A 19,645-nucleotide genomic window follows, 5' to 3' on the forward strand; every position below is an offset into this window, starting at 1 on the left:
AACTCATTAATCGATGATAATCCCTGCTCAAAATTGCTGTGGCACAAGAGAAGGATTTTTTTGAAGATTATTGCCAGTTTTAGCACATGTTCTTAGAAACGTTTGCCACCCCTACATTAGAGAGGGGGTTGAGTGAGCAGGGTCTTAAGGCCTCGTGAGGGTCAGTGGAAGTGAGGGTATTGGAGAGACAAGCATGTTGGAGGATAGGAGACAGAAGAGATTTGCACGTGCACGCCTGTGTGTTTCTGCGTGGGTGACATGGTTTAACATCTACCATGGATGAAATTCAATAAAGTGGCCAGTTTTAAATTAGGACCTTGGATTCAGAATGCACAGTCCTGCGGAGCATATTCAAACACAATGTTTAGCCAAAAGGAATTCATGCCAAACCTACCCACTCTGAACTGCATGCTTTTCACTGAGAACCTTGTAATTTTTTGTTAATAAACATCAAGGGACGATTACTCTGACTCTCACCCTGCCAGCAGGTTGTGATTCCCTAAGCACAGACTGCAAACCCTCATGCAGACCCTTGAAACACACTTCACAGCAGCTAATGGGCCTGGGAAGTGAGTTACCATGGAAAGGGCATTGAGCAGGGCAGTGTAAATGGAGTCAGGAGACAATTGGATGCAATTGTGATTATATTTATTTAGAGATGCAGCATGGCATCAGGCCCTTCTGGCCCAATGAGTCTGCACTGCCAATTACACCCATGGACCCGTTAACCTATTACCCATACATCTTTGGAATGTGCAAAGAAGCTGGGGCAACCAGAGGGAATCCACATGGTCATGGAGAGAACGTACAAACTCCTTACAGACAGCAGCAAAGCTGACTCCTAGTTGCTGGTGCTGTAATAGCGTCTAGCTAAGCACGACACTACTGTGCCACCCCTTGACTACACAAATTAACTTTGTGCACCCACACTGCACCTCAACAAGTGGCAACTGCACTCTATGGCAATCACCCCTGTGGGGGGGGGGGGTGAAAGGAAGAGAGGGTGGGCTGGGACGAAAGTAAAGGGGCAAGGAGTTGAAGAAAGGAGTGAGTTGTGGAGGATGGGGAGCTGTTGCTACCCTCAGCTGTAGCTTCAGACCTTCCTCCTGCCCTACCATCCTCCGAGAGCTAGTTCTCACCACACCCCACACCCTCGTCGTCACTTGGAGCCGTGCTGTAGAGTCATTGAAGGAGCATGTTCAATCCCAGCTCAGGGGGTTTGCCAATTAGCCACAGACCCCCACCTTCTATTTACAATGATCCTCTTTCTAGTACTTATCCAGTCCCTATCTGAAAATTACTAATGAACTGGCTTTCAGGCAATTATTTCCAGATCATAACAACGCCGTCCCAAGGCTCTGAGTTCTGTAATACTCTCACTAACCCTGTCCAACTCTTGTATTTTCTTCAACATGCTCCTTCAAACCTGCTTCGCTGACAAGTTTATATTTTGCTACTTGGCCTAATGTCCCTTCTGAGGCTCAGTGCCACACTTTCGTCTAATTACACCGCCGTGAATCCCACAGGGAGGTTTTGTTTTGTACAACACAAATCTCTGCATTGGAAGGGAAGCTTTATGGTTAAAAACAAAAGATCAAGGTCAAATTAGCTGCAGGCTCGTTGTGAACATTAGCACCTTCATGAGAAAAGCGGATTGCAGAGATCCCAAAGTACTCCAGGCTCACAAAGCCCACAGATCAGCAAGCAACAGTGGCCTGGAGACCAGCTGATAAATGCAAAGGATTCAGAAAATCCCTTAAGGAGACCATAGCCTTGTAATTACTTGAGTGAATCTGTTAGTAACTAATTAAGAGTCTGCTGTTTGATTTACTGCTAAAGGCTGATTTATACTTGTGCATTGCATCAACGCCGTAGGTACCGCGTACCCTACGCCGTAGAGTGATGTGCACCTCCCCAAAAAATTAACTCATGTGTTGCGGCGATGCAGACCACAAGAACTGTGATTGGTTCGCTTGGTAGCATCGCAGTTTCTCTTACTCATTTCCGGTCGCTTCTTCTCCACCATGTCTGTACACCAATGTGAACTAGATTAACCAAATCGTCAAATCTACCTGCCGACATGCATAAGTGTTTGAAATGCATTTCCTCGTCCATGTCCCTCAACACAATGGCATAGAACCCCCACTGCCAACTAGCATCTTGGCACACACCAAAGCATGCTCGCTACGATGTAGAGCTACACAGAAGTGAAAATCAGGGCTACGGCGGAGCCAATATGCACAAGTATAAATCTGCCTTAAGCCTTGATACATTCCCTAATGGACTGTCAATCGTTGAATATTGGACGGCTAACAAAAAGTGAGCATGGCTGCCCTGCTCTGTTGTTTCACATTGAGAGAGGCATTGAGTGTGTCTGTTGCTGCTGCTCAGTACTCTGACTATGCGCATTTCATAGTTGGTGGTTCCAAACTCCGCTCTTTAAGATATGAGCACAGAATACACCAGTGCTGCACTGTCAAGAGAACCAGCCTTCAGATGCGACATTACACCAAAGCCCCTCAGGTGGCTGCTAGTGGTCACCTGTCTTCCGGAGCACCAAGGGAGCTATCTCACGTGCTCTGATCAACATCCATCCTCAGCCAACAGAATCTGGGACCATGCAGTGTGCAGGCTTTTCTACAGCACACCAGTGACACTCTTGGCTAGAGAGCTAGGTTGCCCTGACAGTGCCTTCGAATCCCCCAGCTGGCTTGTTCCTTCTGTGTTCATGTAACCTTTCCAGCTTCCCATCTTCCTAATGTCGCTGCGTTCCCCCAGCTCTGCAGGCTGTGCTTTCAGTGTCTGAGAAGCAATTCCCACTCTATAGATTTCTCTGTATATTTCTCTCTATCTCTTAAGGCTCATAAGCATCTCTGACCACGATTTTATGCCATAAGACATAGGAGCAGAATTAGGCCATTCACCCCATCTAGTCTGCTCTGCCATTTAATCATGGCTTGTTTTTGTTTCAACCCCATTCTCCCACCTTCTTCTTCTTCCCCTTAAACTCTTTACCAACCAAGAACTTTGACTTTAAGTGTACCTAATGTCTTGGCCTCCAACTCCTTCTATGGAAATGAATTCCTCAGATTCATCAACGTCCATTTATAATGAGCAGATCTCTTGCACCCTAAACTCTCTATGTCCAGTCTATCCAGACCTCTCAGTATTCAGTAGGATTCAATGAAATAGTGCATCATCCTTCTCAACTGCATTGTGTACAGGCTCAGAACAATTGCTCACATATGTTAGGCCTTTCATTCCTGGATCCATTCTGGTGAACCCCCTCAGGATGTTCTCCAGGGCTTTCACATACAGTGCCCAAAATTATTCACAATATTCCAATGCAACTGACCAATGCCTTATAAAATCTCAGCACCATATCCTTGCTTTATTATTCTAGTCCTCTTGAAATGAATGCTAACATTGTATTTGTCTTCCTTACTACCTACTCAACCTGAAATCCTGAACTAGGCCTCCCACGTCCGTTTGCTCATCCAATTTCCAAATTCTCCCCCCGTTCAGAAAATAGTCTACACTTTTATTCTTCCTAGAGGTTTTGGTCATCATTTAAGTGTGGGGTTAATCATTTTGGGAAATTCAAATAAGGGTAGGACTTACACAGTGAACGGTAGGGCCCTAAGGAGTGTTGTAGAACAGAGGGACCTCGGAGTACCTAGACATGGTTCCCTTCCCTGAAAGTAGTGTTGCAGTTAGACAAAGTGACGAAGAAAGCTTTTGGCATGCTGCCCTTTATCAGTTAGGGCTCTGAATATAGAAGTTGGGTATGGGTTGAGTGAAATTGGCCTTTTCTCCTTGGAGCGATGGAGGATGAGAGGCGACCTGATAGAGGTGTATAAGATGATGAGAGGCATTGATCATGTGGATAGCCAAAGGCTTTTACCCAGAGCTGAAATGGCTAACATGAGGGGGCATAGTTTTCAGGTGCTTGGAAGTAGGTACTGAGGGGATGTCAAGGGGTAAGTTTTTCCACACAGAGAGTGGTGGGTGTGTGGAATGCACTGCCAGCGACAGTGGTGGAAGTGGATACAATAGGGTCTTTTAAGAGTCTCTTAGATAGGTACAAGGAGCTTAGAAAAATAGAGAGCTATGCGGTAGGGAAATTCTAGACATTTTCTAGAGTTGGTTGCAAGGGCTTGTAATGTGCTGTAGATTCCTATGTTTCTATAACTAGTTCTCAGCTCCAGTCCATCCCAGCATAAAGTTCTTCAGTTAGGCTCTTGCTTTTCGTGCCTCGTTGTTGAATTCGGCAAGATCTGTAACCGTACAGGGTTCCTCTAGCGATGAGCTGCCAACTTATCACAGGTTGCTTAAAACTAACAAACACCAACAGCGTATATATCCTGGCGGGTATCGCTCCCCCGATATAAGAAGAATGGTAGCCAGCAAGAAAGAATGACTCTGTCAAACATCAGATGAGAGGCACCCTCTACATGGTCATACACCTACACCCAGTCAAGGAAGAGCTTCATGAGCAGTGTCGTTTCACTACAATCAACCCCATCTGAAGCCCGCATCGCCTTGTGGAAAGACCGGCTCACCAGTCTCAAACAACCCCAAACGATGGAAATTCCACCGGATGAAAGCCTTCCCCCAGGAACTAATTGCAACTGGGCAACCTGGAAGTGCCTGAACAGACTGAGGACTGGTGTAGGTCGTTCAAAGGTGTCACTAAGCAAATGGGGATATACAACCAGCCCGACAACTTGTGAATGCGGAACTGCTGTGGTGACACACGAGGGGGGCACTACACTGTTCAGTTTGCGTATAAGGAGAAGGTGGGAGTGGAGGATGCTATCACGTATTTACTGCACAAATCACTCTCTCACCTAGAGGGGGTCAGTTGTGCTGTGAGGATTACATTCCTTGACTTCTCTAGTGCCTTTAACACCATCCAGCCCAAGATCTTAAGGCACAAACTAACAGAGATGGGAGTAGACTCTCACATGGTGGATTGGATAGTGGACTACTTGACAGATAGACCTCAGTATGTGCGGTTGGGAGACTGTAGGTCTGACACGGTGGTCAGCAGCACAGGGACGCCGCAGGGAACCGTACTCTCTCCGGTCCTGTTCACCCTGTACACATCAGACTTCCAATATAACTCGGAGTCCTGCCATGTGCAGAAGTTCGCTGATGACACGGCCATAGTGGGGTGTGTCAGGAATGGACAGGAGGAGGAGTATAGGAAACTGATACAGGACTTTGTGATATGGTGCAACTCAAACTACCTGCGTCTCAATATCACCAAGACCAAGGAGATGGTGGTGGACTTTAGGAGATCTAGGCCTCATATGGAGCCAGTGATCATTAATGGAGAATGTGTGGAGCAGGTTAAGACCTACAAGTATCTGGGAGTACAGTTAGACGAGAAGCTAGACTGGACTGCCAACACAGATGCCCTGTGCAGGAAGGCACAGAGTCGACTGTACTTCCTAAGAAGGTTGGCGTCATTCAATGTCTGTAGTGAGATGCTGAAGATGTTCTATAGGTCAGTTGTGGAGAGCGCCCTCTTCTTTGTGATGGCGTGTTGGGGAGGAAGCATTAAGAAGAGGGACGCCTCACGTCTTAATAAGCTGGTAAGGAAGGCGGGCTCTGTCGTGGGCAAAGTACTGGAGAGTTTAACATCGGTAGCTGAGCGAAGGGTGCTGAGTAGGCTACGGTCAATTATGGATAACTCTGAACATCCTCTACATAGCACCATCCAGAGACAGAGAAGCAGTTTCAGCGACAGGTTACTATCGATGCAATGCTCCTCAGACAGGATGAAGAGGTCAATACTCCCCAATGCCATTAGGCTTTACAATTCTACCGCCAGGACTTAAGAACTTTTTAAAGGCTATTATTAATGCTTTTTGAGATAGTGATTTAGATGCATATCATATTTTTTACTGAGTTAAGTATTGTATGTAATTAGTTTTGCTACAACAAGTGTATGGGACATTGGATAAAAAGTTGAATTTCCCCATGGGGATGAATAAAGTATCTATCTATCTATCTATCTATCTAATAAGTAATATCTGTTAGTTAGAAAAGTGGTCTGTCTGTATGTAACTGTCTGTATGTGGTATATGAGTCATAAGCAAACATAGCAGATGTTAGTCCATAACTTTCCTGGTCCTGTTCCCTTCTACTGTGTTCAACAGCTCTAGAGAGTGGCTTACTTAGCACAATCCAACATTAAACTAAAGTCTCATCCACGTGTTCACAGGACCTACAGCATCACTGAGGAGCAGTGGCACCTTCCTCCCACAGTCCTACAACATGACCAAAGTTCAAAGCATACTTATTACCAAAGTGTGTATACATTACCATGCACTACCTTAAGATTCATTTTCATGCAGGCATATACAGGGAAAAAAGAAATACAATAGAATTTTATGAAAACTATACACAAACAGACAATGACTGATAAACACCAATAAGCAAAAGAATACAAACTGTGCAAATAAGAATAATACTGAGAACATGAGTTACAAAGAATCCTTGAAACTCTGCAGGTTGCAAAATCAGTTCAGAATAATGGTGAAGGAACTTATCCACACCAGTACAGGATCCTGATGGTTGTAGGGTAATAACTGTTCCTGAACCTGGTGGTGTTGAACCTAAGGCTACTATACTACCTATCTGATGTTAGTAGCAAGAAAAAGGCATGGGCTTGGTGGTGGGGGTCTCTGATGATGGATGCTGATTTCTCACGGCAGTGCTCCATGTAAATGTATTCAAGGTTGGAGAGGGCTTTGCCTGTGATGGGCTAGGAGATAGTTAGGAAACTCTCCACTGTGCCTCTATAGAAGTTTGTCAAATTTTTTGGTGACATGACAAACCTACACAATCTTCTAAGAAAGCCCTACAAACTTACTACAAGTCCCATAACCATCAGCAAGAACAGGTTTAGGTTGTATGAATGTTCTTTCTGAGCTCGTATTGTTCCTGTGATTGTCAAGAAAATGACAGTCGTAGTACCCACAATTAATTCAATGTGAATCATTTCAAGACATTTCAATATCACGAGGGACCTGTATGAATGACAAATATGATTCATAAATGTATAAAACTTGGCAACAGACAATTTCCCATTATATAGCTCAAGACAAGATATTTTGATTTATTTTATCTAGATTCAGCTTCAAAGTGATCCAACAGAGCTCAAAATCAGAAACCTTTGTCATGTCCTACCTTGGCTGTTAAACCCAAGATGATGTGGGATGTATCGGTTCCTTTCATTTCAACATTTTTAGCACAGTCTCATTAGGTAAAATGTAAAGTTTGAGCTGGCCATTGGAGTATTTGATGCAGGGTTATTGCTCCAAGCAGTAGGCCAGTCTTGTGTGTAATTAACAATGTGCACATACTAAACTGGACACTGAGAATCCAAACGGTAATAGTGCTGAAGGGAGCCATTTGGCTATCAAAGTTTGTGCTATCTTTCAAAGATTAGTTGGTGATTCACATTCTTTCCCCAAAGCAAACGCACATTTCCACTTCCAACTTTCAACAACCTATTGAAAGCTAATTTTGACAACCTTTCTAGCAGTAGATTCCTAACTACAACGTCTCTTTGTGTGAATATACTTTCCAAGTCTTTACCATCTTTTCTAAGGTGTGGCATCAGGTGATGGCCACAATAATCCAACTAGTTAAATTGGTGGTGCTGTGGCTAAGTTACAAGACTAATGAGGTCTGAAATAATATTCCAGGAGTATTGGTTCAAATCCCATCTGAAGACTTAAAGGAAGAAGTTGATGACAACGACTAGTGTTTGTAATAATGACTATAAAACTACCAGGATGGTGAGGGACTCTTGGATCTTGGCCTTGCTACTTGCCCCCCCCACCCCCACTCCACAATCTGCAAATGGCTTCTAGACTTTCTAACCAGCAGACCACAATCAGAGGCGATTGGTCATAACATATCATCCACCATGACTCTTAATCACAGGACAATCACAGAACTGTGCTCCCTACAGTTGTGTGCCCAGTCTCCTGCTCTATGCCCTGTAAGCCCATGAGCGCATGACTGGAACCAACTCAACAACTCTGTCCTCATCAAGGTAGTTTCTTGGAGTTGGGTGACACCTTCAAGTTCCTAGGCACCCATACCACCAGCAATCTCACCTGGTCCTTTCACAATGATGAAGGGACCAGGGTGCATGTGCGCTTCCATAGGCATCTGACAAGATTTGTGATGTCCACGGGGATTCTTTTGAATTCCTACAGTTGCGCTATAGAAGGTATCCTGACGAGATACGTCCCAGCCTAGTATGGCAAAGGTACTGCTCTGGATTAATGTAGCCTGCAGAGAGTGTAAACATTACTGTTTATCACAGACTTGACACTTCCTTCCATCCAGTCCATCTTTACTTCAGGAAGGCTAGTGTCATCAAGGGCGCCTGTTATCCTGGGAATTCCCTTTACTCGGTTCTACCCACTGAGAGAAGATATAGGAGCTTGTAAGCCTATCAGACCAGACCATGGCGGAACTACAGTGCAGCACTTAGCACAATGCTATTACAGTTCGGGCCATCCAAGTTCAGAGTTCATTCAGTTCCAGTGTTCTCCGTATGCAACTTTGTACGTTCCTTTCAGTGTGCAAGCAGGTTTCCTCCCACAGTCTGGTGAGTAGGTTAATTGGTCATTGTAGATTGTCCTGTGATTTGACGGGGGTTGAAGTCAGTGGGTCGCTGGGGTGGTGTGGCTCAGTCGGCCAGAAGGGCCTACTCCATGCTGTATCTCTAAATAAAAACTACTTCTTCCCCACTGCTATCAGAGTTCTGAATTAATCACCTGTTTCACATTCTCGTGACCCAGTGATGCTACCATGGTTTTGGAAGCTTAATTCTACCTCTCTTGGTTATTCCATCGTTGTCACTTTGCCAATTCTTTTTCCCTGCTTCAGAATTCAGCATGTCTTTACACCATCGTGTTACACTTTACACCACTGTTGTTTTGTGCTTGTTGCCATCTTTGTTGCTGTAGTTATTATTACCACGTATTATGTTTACTCTGTGAGTTTCACACAAGCAAGGATTTCATTGCACCTTGCTGTATACGACAATAAACTAATCTGAATCTGAAGGAACCTGCCAATCTTATTCAATTTCCTTTACTACAGGGGCTATGTGATTCACTCTAATTCTTCTAAGGTTTTATGAATGGCAGAACACTCCTATTCCTGTTTCTTATGGTCTACACCATTCAGTTGTTTCCTGTCTCCTTTATTGAAAAGAAAATGAATAAAATTGGACTGACCACCTGGCATCAGACTTGGCAGCACCAAGTTTAAAGTCAGCCAGGCTGACATTGCAAAGCCCTACAAACTATAGGCCAGTCAATACTCAAATTGACTCAGTTGTCCTCACAGAGTTAAATTTTAAACCAAGACTCCTCCATCACAATCCTGAATATGTCCTGGTGCATTGACAGGACAAGCATCGAAATGATGCTCCTTTGAGCAAGGTGATGAATATGCATCAAAAGGTGCAGTAGTCCCACCGCTAACTCTCCAAAGAAGACCATAGTTCATTAGAATGAACACAAAAGGAAGATTCAGGGGTAAAATATTCATCTTCATCACACGCTTTAAGCAACAGGATATAGTAGTTTGAGCAAGTCATACTTTACGTCAAAGATTCATTTCCCCTAAGGACAATGAGGACAAATTTCAGAGCAGAAGCAGAGTACTTATTGTGTGTTTGATGCATGTGTGACATTGGATATGCATCTGTTTCTTTTCTCCAACTGGACATGAGCACAGCCTCTTGGAGATCCCAACACCTAACCATCACACATCAGACATTGCATTCCACAACGTAACAGTAAGATATTCCTTAATAACAGTCACTATTCTTCATTCTGAGATCTTAGAACCATTGCACAGGCACTCCGACTGAACTCAACAGTGGTCTAATGGGTGTTGCTCTCTGGATTTTCCCATTAGGAATGGCAAAGATTGGGTTAGCAGCAAACATCACTGTTGTACTTCAGATTCCAGGCTACGTTTTGAGCAGCTTCCCAGGATTTGGTTAGTGATGGAAAGTTGTATGTGAGCACAGAATGGGAAGTGTAAATATGTTAAATGACCTCTCCTCATTCATGACATTGCATCTTTTCCCACTAACAGAAAGTTGCTTTCTACAGTTACATACACCCAATTGATAGGATCCTGAAGGGTTTGTCCAGGAGAGAGGAGCATGTGATATGGCTCAGGTATAAAGGTGGTGAAAGGTACTGGACCAGAAATCGACATGATTGTACTAATACACCAAATATTACAAGTTTAAATCCCAGGCTTTAGCGTCAACATTTGAATTATTTTACTTAAACCTATAAATAAAATGCCAGTGTCAGGAACAACAAATATGCCAGATTGTCATAAAAACCAAAATTCATTTAGAAAATGAATTCACTACCATTGTTTCCCAGTCTGGGTCTGTATGTTAGCATTATGATTATGGGTCTGGTGTCACATACAGATCCAGACTGTCCTTTGAAAAAGTCTCACGAGGCAATGTATGCCAGACTTGCCACTGACACCCTCATCCTAAGAATGATCTTCGATTCTACAGTTTCTATAGAGCATTGCATTGTGGGAAATGTGGTCCTCCATTAACATCAATAGTTGTACAACCCTGGTGCTGTTGTGGTGTTTCATTGCCAGCCTCTGAACTAAAGGGAAGCCACATTCCATGTGACACTTGTCCATGGGCTGCAGGAGAGGAGGTGGTGGGTGTGCAGTGGGAGGGATGGGTAGGGTTAGGGGTGGAAGTGGAAATAAGTATCTTTCCCACATTCAGTTATTGTTTCACATCCAATCCACCCAGCACCCTCATCAGTCAGTCATGCATTCCGCTAGTATCAATAACATAACCCAAAAATATCTATTCATTCAAACTTACCCCCATACACGGTGTTGGTGGATAAGAAGTAGTTATAACGCAGAGCATGGTTCTCCTGGAGCCTCTCGTGGCTCTCATAGCTCCTAGGTCCTGGTTGAGGTGAGGTCTGGCTCATCTTCTCCTGTCAAACAGCTAAAGGCAAGTCTTGGAAACTGAATGAACCTTTCTGTCTCTGGCACAATGCAGTGAGTTCTCACAGGCGTTGCTGATCACATATGCAGATGTTCCTTCCTGTCTCCCCCAGAACTCCCTTGGACACCTGGCAAAGGTTTAGAGCACTTGACGCTGCTGTTTAGTTGAGCCTCAAGCATTCCTAGAAGGGCTTTCTGTTGACTGAGCGAGCATTGAAGGTTGAAGCAACTGAACACACTTGAGATGGTGAGGAGGGAACTTCCTTCTTCTTGAGACTTCTTCTAATGACTAGGGTGACAGAGTCCCAGGCATCTGGCCAATTCAGAACAGGTACAGTTGTTTCAGTGCCTGTGGACAGGAAGAAGTTCAAGTAGATCAGTTTACTTTTATAGCTCTTAGAAGTCTGTTCCTATCACAAAGAGAACAGACAACAGAATAAAGGAAGCAGCCTGCATACCAGCTCCCCTCTCACTGTGAAAGAAACCAAGTTCTAAGTTCAAAAGTTCAAAGCAAATTTATTGTTAAAGTACATATATGTCTCCATATACTATTCATTTTCTTGCAGGGTAGTCACAGTAGAATAGAGAAATAGAATAGAACCAATAAAAAGCTACACCTAAACGTTTGGCAAACAACCAAAGTGCAAACAAAGACAAACTGCAAATTAAAAAAATACTAACAACATGAGACCTTGAAAGTGAGTTCGTAGATTGTGGTATCAGTTGATTGTTGAGGTGAGTGAAGTTTAGCCACACTGGTTCAGGAGACCGATGATTGTAGATGATAAGTTGCAGAGGGTGCTGCCAAAAAGGTGTGGAGAGGTGGTGGTGAAGTCAGATGGCAAAGTGACAGTGACGTCAGTGTACTAATTTGCCACCTACCTTGTTTACATATGGGTGAGCAAGAAAACTGAAGTATTATCTAGACTCATTGAGTGAAGGGCTGTCATTCTAGGAAATGAACTGAACATCGTCACTAGGATTACATCAGTGTATAATTGTGGATGGATAAAATTATTACAGACGCCAAACCTAGCCCTGAACAAACCCTTGCAGAACAAGTCATGAATTTTTCCTTCCTGACGAATACTCTTCCAAGAAATTTGTTTTAATCTAGTATGCAATATAATATGTTACAGCAGTAGTGTAGAATATTGGTTGGTACAAGTCTGTTACTATTTAACACTGTTAATAATATTGGTTGATACAAGTCTGCCTTGGGTGGAATACAAACACAGTAGTTAGCGCTGTTGCCTCACTCCAGGGACCTGTGTTAGATCCTGTCCTCAGCTACTTTCCATGTGGAGTTTGCACGTTTTCCCTGTGATTATGTACATTTTCCCTGAGGGCTCTGGTTTCCTCCCACACCCCAAAGGTGGGCTGGTGGATTCATTGGATACTGTAAATTATCCCTAGTGGAGGCGGACAGCTAAAGAAACAAAGTGGTTTTGACTGGCAGAGAAAGAGAGTGAATAGATTGCAATGTTACAGAGAAATAAAGAGAAGGTAGATGGGACCAATGGGATCACTTTGCTGGGAGCTGGCATATAAATTTGTTGGGTCGAATATCTTCTTCTGTGTTGTAATAAGTAAGGATTATGCAACACTGGTGTTCATTATTGATTTGTACAGGTCTGTCATTGTAAAAAGTGAGAAAAGTATGAGCTAGTAGGGACAGTCAATGTGTAACACTGAGGTACACTATTGATAGTACAAATTTGTTCAGTATAGCCATGAGATATTGGCTGTACAGGACTATCAATGTATAATGATGGGGTACAGGACTATCAACGTATAATGATGGGGTACAGGACTGGTTGTTGCAGGCCTTTCACTCGATGTCTTGGATTACAGGTGATGCTTGATATATCCTGTCACTAGGGCTTTTCTCTTTGGAGGAAAGGATGTCGAAAGGTGACTTGATAGAGGTGCAAAAGATGGTATGAGGCACAGATCAAGTGGACAGCCAGAAACTTTTCCCCAGGGCAGAAATGACTAATACTAAGTGGCTGGATTTTAAAGTGGTTACAGGAAAGTATATTGGGGATATCAGAGGTAGGTTTTTTCACACAGAGAGTGATGGGTGTGTGGAACCAGGGGTGGTGGTAAAGGCAGATACATCAGGGACATTTTAGAAACTCTTAGATAGGTTCATGGATATTTGAATGACAAAATGTGGGAGGAAAGGGTTAGATTGATCTTAGATTGGTTAAAAGGTCGGCAGAACATCGTGGGCTGAAGGACCTGAGATGTTCTATATAACAATACTATAGACTATGTTTATATATGTATGGGAAAGGGTTCAAAGTTGTTTCTCTCTTTTAGAATAGAAAGAAATACATTTGGAAATAACAAACCAGTTAGCTGAGAGTCAGTTGTGAGGAATGCTAGAATTTGCAAATTGGGATAGAATAGCTGAATGTTTAGTCAAGCAGAATGTTTGGATCTGTGAAGGAAATCTGTCTAACATAACCAATTACAGTGTCTGAGAAGGTAAGAAATGTGGTAGAGGGAATATCAATGAATAGGATTTGCAGAAGCCATTCAATAATGTTCAATAAGACAGAAGACTGTTCACAAAAATGAAAATATATGCAATTGGAAGTAGCCCATTGGTAGTGAGTAAATTGGTTGCCCATTGGGAACAATGATTTGGGATAAAGGATATGTAGTTCATTTAGCAGGAAGTGCCTTCAGGATCTGTTTCTGGGCCCCAGATTTCCACCATATTGACTTTCATGAAGGATCTTGTGAGACCAGGGTTCACCCCACGTCCCCAGTGCAACCTGCATCATGTACCGTTGTTGGCACAAAGCCAAAAGCCCCATCCAGTCTGTCAGGTTGTGTTGTGTTGCGCCAAGGATCTAAACTCAAAACTTGCCGGAGGGCAGATGAGCCAAAATCCACTCACGTCTGGAGACAGGCACTGCTTGGTGGTCTCCGCCCAAAGGATCACGAATGAGGTAAAGCCAATCAGTGACTCCCACAGGGAAATGGTCAAGGATGGAGACAACCAACTGCACAGTTGTAAGCAGTGGAGAAACTTCACAGTGAAGCCGTGTGTAAATGGCCGATGAAGTGCACACTTCACAAACTACATGCCTGTCTGCTTTTTGCAGAGATTGGAGTGTCCTCTGCTGTACGTGCTTGTGTGCAGATGGATTACGGGGTGGAATTGATGGGGTAGTTTCCTCAGAAGCAAGCCCCTGTGATTGCATCTGTAACTGACCCACTGTTTAAATTGTGGTACTGAGGGGCCAGGGAACCATGCAGCAAGTCAAGGCAAGAGAAGCAGATAGACCTGAATCGTACTCACAGGGATGAAGCTGACAGAAGAGCCCAGGAGAATGCAATGTCTGAAATAGTTTTGCTCTTTCTTTCAGTCCGTGTCAACTTTCAGATAACAAGTAGGAGCTTGCCCTTGAAAGCAATCTTCCCTCCGATCTCAGCAACAGTGATGGGCTGTTCTGCCCACTCACTCTATTCAAACCCAACAGAAAAGGTGACTAATTGAAAAACACCTGGAGGCAAGTCCTTTGAACATATGTATTACAAGGAAGCTGCAGATATGCAACGTACAGCTCCGAACGGGGAGGCAGTGGTGAGAGGGAAGGCACAAAAAAAAAGTTTGCAGATATAACCAAACTGAGAGTTTGTAACAATCAGGAGGGGCAGCACATGCTGGCGTGCTTCACTCCAAAACAGACAAAGCAGAGGGCTGACCTAAAAGACTCTTTAATATTAAGAAGGGGTTAAAAAATGTAGATATGGGTAAATTTCTCCATAACAATCAGAAAGAGGTATGTAAAACATTGTTAAACCCAGTAGGGAATTCAAAAGGAACTTCAGACAAGAATGTAGAGCGCAGAGCAAGACTGTCAGTTAAGGAGGAGACCGGCGTTCAAACACTGAGAAGGGAGGGAGTACGCCCCAGGCACTCCCGGAGGCCATATTAAGGGTGGGGATGCTTGAACAACAACCTAAATCATGTCACTTTCCACATCCTCGGGATTTGCCTTTGTTGTCAGCAATGTTGTCCCACGGGGCAGGGGCAGTTTATCACCACCAACCACCACCCCCTAGAGGAAGCTGAATCAGAGAATTATTAGGAACCTTTAATCTCAAGTTCAAATTCCCAGAAGTGATACATTTCAGAGACAGGTGGGAAACACAGGATGGGGGAGTGGGGTCAGACAGTCTGCAAACACTCATAAAACCAGCACATTCATGACAGCAAGAAATGCATGGATGGATTAAAGAGAATATTACGTAAACAGATAGAGAGAGAATGAAGGACATGCTGATAGAGTGAGGTAATAAATGCATGACGAAGCTTGTGCGCATCTACCAACTTGGCCCAGTGTTTCAGATTCTTTGTGGATTTATGTAATACAGTCGGCCCTCCTTATCCATGAGGGATTGGCTCTGGGACCCCCCGCGGATACCAAAAAACGTGGATGCTCAAGTCCCTTATTTAACCTGGACCTTAGGACCCAACAGAACCCCGGACCTTATTTAACCTGTCTCCGTGCGGTGGTCTTTAGGACCTGGCGCAGCTCTGAAACCGCAGTGTTTCTGTTCACAAAAATAATCACGATCACGATTGAAAATAAAGTGGAAGTAATAAAGCGATCAGAAAGAGGTGAAACGCCATCAGTCATTGGAAAAGCGTTAGGCTACAGTCGGTCAACAATCCGAACAATTTTAATGGAGCATGTGAAAGGCCCTACCCTGATGAAAGCTACAATTATTACTAAGCAATGCAGTGGTTTAATTATTAGAATACATACTTTCTTAAGTGTTTTATATGCATAGAAAGGTAAATATATGTACTATATACTAAGACAGGCGTTTGACAAACTGATGCTAAATAATACCAAATGTACCTGTTCTGACTTCAAATCCGACTTAAAGACGGACTCAGGAACAGAACTCATTCATAACCCGGGGACTGCCTGTACTTTAAAATCATCTCTAAATTACTTATAATACCTAACACAATGTAAATGCTATGTAAATAGTTGTTACACTGTATTATTTGGGGAATAATTACAAGAAAAAATAGTGTGTACATGCTCAAACAACGAGTGCTGAAGAGAGAACTTCCGGGTTTTCCCGATCCGCGGTTGGTTGAATCCACGCATGCGGTACTCGCGGATAAGGAGGGCCGACTGTACAGTGTAAATCAGTGGATGGGATGTACTCACACTGGGAGCACCTCAAGGATACATTCTTAGCCTACTGCTCCACTCTCTCTACACCCACGACTCTGTAGCTAGGCACAGCTCAAACGGCATCAATGAACTTGCTGATGACACAACCATAGTTGACTCAACTATGAATTTCAGATGGTGGTGAGGAGGTGTTTAGAAGTGAAATGGATCAACTGGTTGAGTGGCGGTGCTGCAACAACAACCTTATACTCAATGTCAGTAAGCACACGTAATTGATTGTGAATTTCAGGAAGGGAGGTCGAGGGAACACACACCAGTCTTCATTGAGGGATCAGCAGCGAGGGTAAGAAGTTTCAAGTCCTTGGATGTCAACATCTCTGAAGATCTAGTCTGGGTCTGATATATTGATGCAATTACAAGGAAAGCACAAGAGCGATATTTCATTTGAAGTTTGTCACCAAACACTTGGAAATTTCTACAGATGCACCATGGAGAGTTTTCCAACTGATTGCTTCACTGTCTGGAATGGAGGGGCCACTGCACTGGATCGGAAAAAGCTGCTGAAAATTGTAAACTCAGCCAGCTCCATCAAGGGCACTAGTCTCCCCAGCACCGAGGACACCTTCAAAAGGCGATGCCTCAAAAAGGCAGCATCCATCGTTAAGGACCCCCATCCCTAAGACATGCCCTCTTCCCACTGCTACCACCAAGGAGGAGGTCCTGGAGCCTGAAGACACACAATGTTTCAGGAACAGCTTCTTCCTCTTTGCCATCAGATTTCTGGATGGACAATGAACCCATGTACACTACCTTATTATTTTTTTTCTTCTTTTGCACTATTTATTTAATTTAATTTTATATATATATATATATATATATTTCTTATTGCAATTTATAGTTTTTTATTATTATGTATTGCAATGTACTGCTGCCACAGAACAATAAATTTTATGACATATGCCAGTGACGTTAAACCCTGATTCTGAGCTCTAAAGCTACAAGTCCCAATGGAGTTACTTGGTCAAATATATAATGTAGAGAAAAATAGGAATGAGATACAAGCTCGCATCTGTCTACTTGGAGAGCACAGTTGGTTATTATAATAACAGATATGTTGAAGAGACTGGGACCTGCTCAGAAGTTTTATAGGATACCCGTTTATAATGTAATGGTGATAGGGTTGTAAAGGTGAGTGGAGAGAACAAGGGAGACTGGGATGTGGAGGTGAAATAGGGAGATGATGAGAGGGAAGATGCCACATATGAGAGGCAAGGGAAGTGTTGGGAAGTGGGGGAGAGCGTAGGAGCAACAGAGGCAAGTGAAAAGTGAGAGAAAAGATACATGAAGAGAGTAGATTGAGAAGGAGGGGAGAGAGAGACTGAGTGAGTGAGTGAAGAAGATTGAGCAGATGAGGAGGAAGGTGGATAGGAAAATAGAGATGGAGGATGGAAGAAGAGGCAGGTGGATTACCAGTAGAAGAAGAATTGCATTTGTTAAGCTGACAAGAGTCCCTGGCCCAGTTATGTGAGGGACAGATTGTGTCCACAGTTGGTACGGCTGCTTGCTGGTATCTGGTTGGAATGTGAGCACCAGTACTACTGACTACCACTGACACCTGTTGGATATACCAGAGCATCATCTGGGCAGTGACAATCAGGAGCAGAACTGTTGACCAGTCTTGGGTGTGAGGATCTCTCCCCATTCTGCCTCACACCTAGTTCGCTCCAGAACTCTACTAGTAGACATCCCTCAGGATAGCCTCCTGCATTTTTTAGTGCTTCAGACACGATTCATGTTCAACAATTCTGAACAACATGAGACAGTGAGGCGGCTAATAAAATAAAATATGGGTGAGCAAAAGAGCCGGGGTTTTAGGTTGCAACTTAGTGAGAGAGAAGGGATTTAGAAAAGGAATTCCAGTGCAGTTGAAGGTATGACTGCCAATGGTAGTCTTTTTGGAAACCACAGTGGAACTGGAGGAGCACAAAGCTCTCAGAGGTTTTGACAGGCCTGGAGGAGTTAACAGACAAAGGGAGGGTTGCTGTGACTGGAAGAAACTGCAGAGAAAAGGAGAGGTTTTAGGCTGGAAGAAACTGCAGAGTTAGGGAAGAGTGTAGCAGCGGGAAGATATTACAGAGAGAGGGAGGTGTGTCAGGGCTGGAGGAAGTTACAGAGAGAGGAGTGTTGCAGATGTAAGTTACAGAGATAGAGAGGTGGGTAACAGCTAGAGGAAGTTACAGAGTTATGCAGGAGTTAACAGCAATAGGGACAGCTATAGAGATTATACAGAGATAAGCAGAAACTGGACGAGGTTGCAGGGGTAGAGAGAGATGTGGGGATTTGGGGGACTTACAGATACAGGGAAGGACATAGGGGCTGAATGGGGTTGACAGCGATAGCGAGGGGTATGGAGTCTGGGGAGGAGATCGAGATTGTAAGATGTGTAGGGTGTAAGGATTGGAAGTTACAGAGACAGAGGTTAAATGGGCTGACCAGTTGTGTGTTACAAGCAGCACCAGTTTTTATTTGGAGTTACTTTTACATCACATCATTTACTGCAATGTAAGAGATAGTCTGCAGAGTACTGAGATTGTGAGGGGTGATACATAAACACAAGTCTTCCTTTTTCGCAGGTGGGGCCACTCCCGTGTCTCATAAGGTCTTGTCCTCCTTAACGGCAGAGCAGCTGATTTCATTAAGCAAATAGCAGGGTGAGGGAGTGGTTATTACACAGGCCCTGGCCTGTCTCCTGGTCCGCAGCGACTGCAGAACAATGAGTGGCAACAGAGTGAGTGCCAGCAAACTAAACCTGGGAGTTCAACACCGAGCAGAGGGAGAGAGAGAGAGAGAGAGCAACCCTCCCCTTGTGGAGACAGGCAGGCTGATGAGGATACTGATCTACCAGAACTGAGTGGGCGTAGAGGAGGGAGGTTCCACCCGGCACTCCCAGAGACACATTTAAGGGTGGGGATGTTTGAACAGCAGCCTGGGATCTTAACACTATCCATGTCCTTAGGATTTGCCCTCAGAGTCTGCATTGTGTGTAGGGGGCGGTTTATTGGGCTCACCATCACCTCCACCCTCAGCCCACCCAGGAAGCTGAATCTGAGAATAACATGAAACCTTCAATCACAAGACATTCTTCGACCGACAAGCAGCCTGCAAACACTCTCAGTGGTAGAACATTTAGGAGAGGGGAGTGAAGATGGGAAGGAAGAAAGAGATGGAAGTGGTGGGGGGGGGGGGCAGCGGGAAGAGGGATTGCTTTCTTCACGACAATTCTGCCAGCCACCAGACAATTCCATCAACTACCACCTCTATCCAGATCCCCACCCCCGTCGGGGACTCAGGCCCTGGTCAGGTGAACAGCGCCCTGAGGTACACTCACAAAATGCTGGAGGAACTTAGCAAGTCAGGCAGCA

At 44.1% G+C, this 19,645-nt stretch overlaps 1 protein-coding gene across 9 annotated transcripts in view; it reads right to left on the minus strand.

Annotated features, from left to right (window-relative positions):
• Window positions 1-19,645, minus strand: part of plch2a (phospholipase C, eta 2a) — a 324,151-nt gene that overhangs the window by 275,010 nt on the left and 29,496 nt on the right. For all 9 annotated transcript variants that reach the window (XM_073032106.1, XM_073032111.1, XM_073032109.1 and 6 more), the window contains one exon: window positions 10,919-11,398. In XM_073032106.1, the coding sequence (XP_072888207.1) occupies window positions 10,919-11,033 (115 nt within the window). In that variant the 5' untranslated portion in view covers window positions 11,034-11,398. The remainder of the gene's footprint in view (window positions 1-10,918; window positions 11,399-19,645) is intronic.

This window comes from Hemitrygon akajei, chromosome 29, assembly GCF_048418815.1.
Source record: "Hemitrygon akajei chromosome 29, sHemAka1.3, whole genome shotgun sequence".
In the NCBI taxonomy this organism is placed as follows: Eukaryota; Metazoa; Chordata; class Chondrichthyes; order Myliobatiformes; family Dasyatidae; genus Hemitrygon; species Hemitrygon akajei.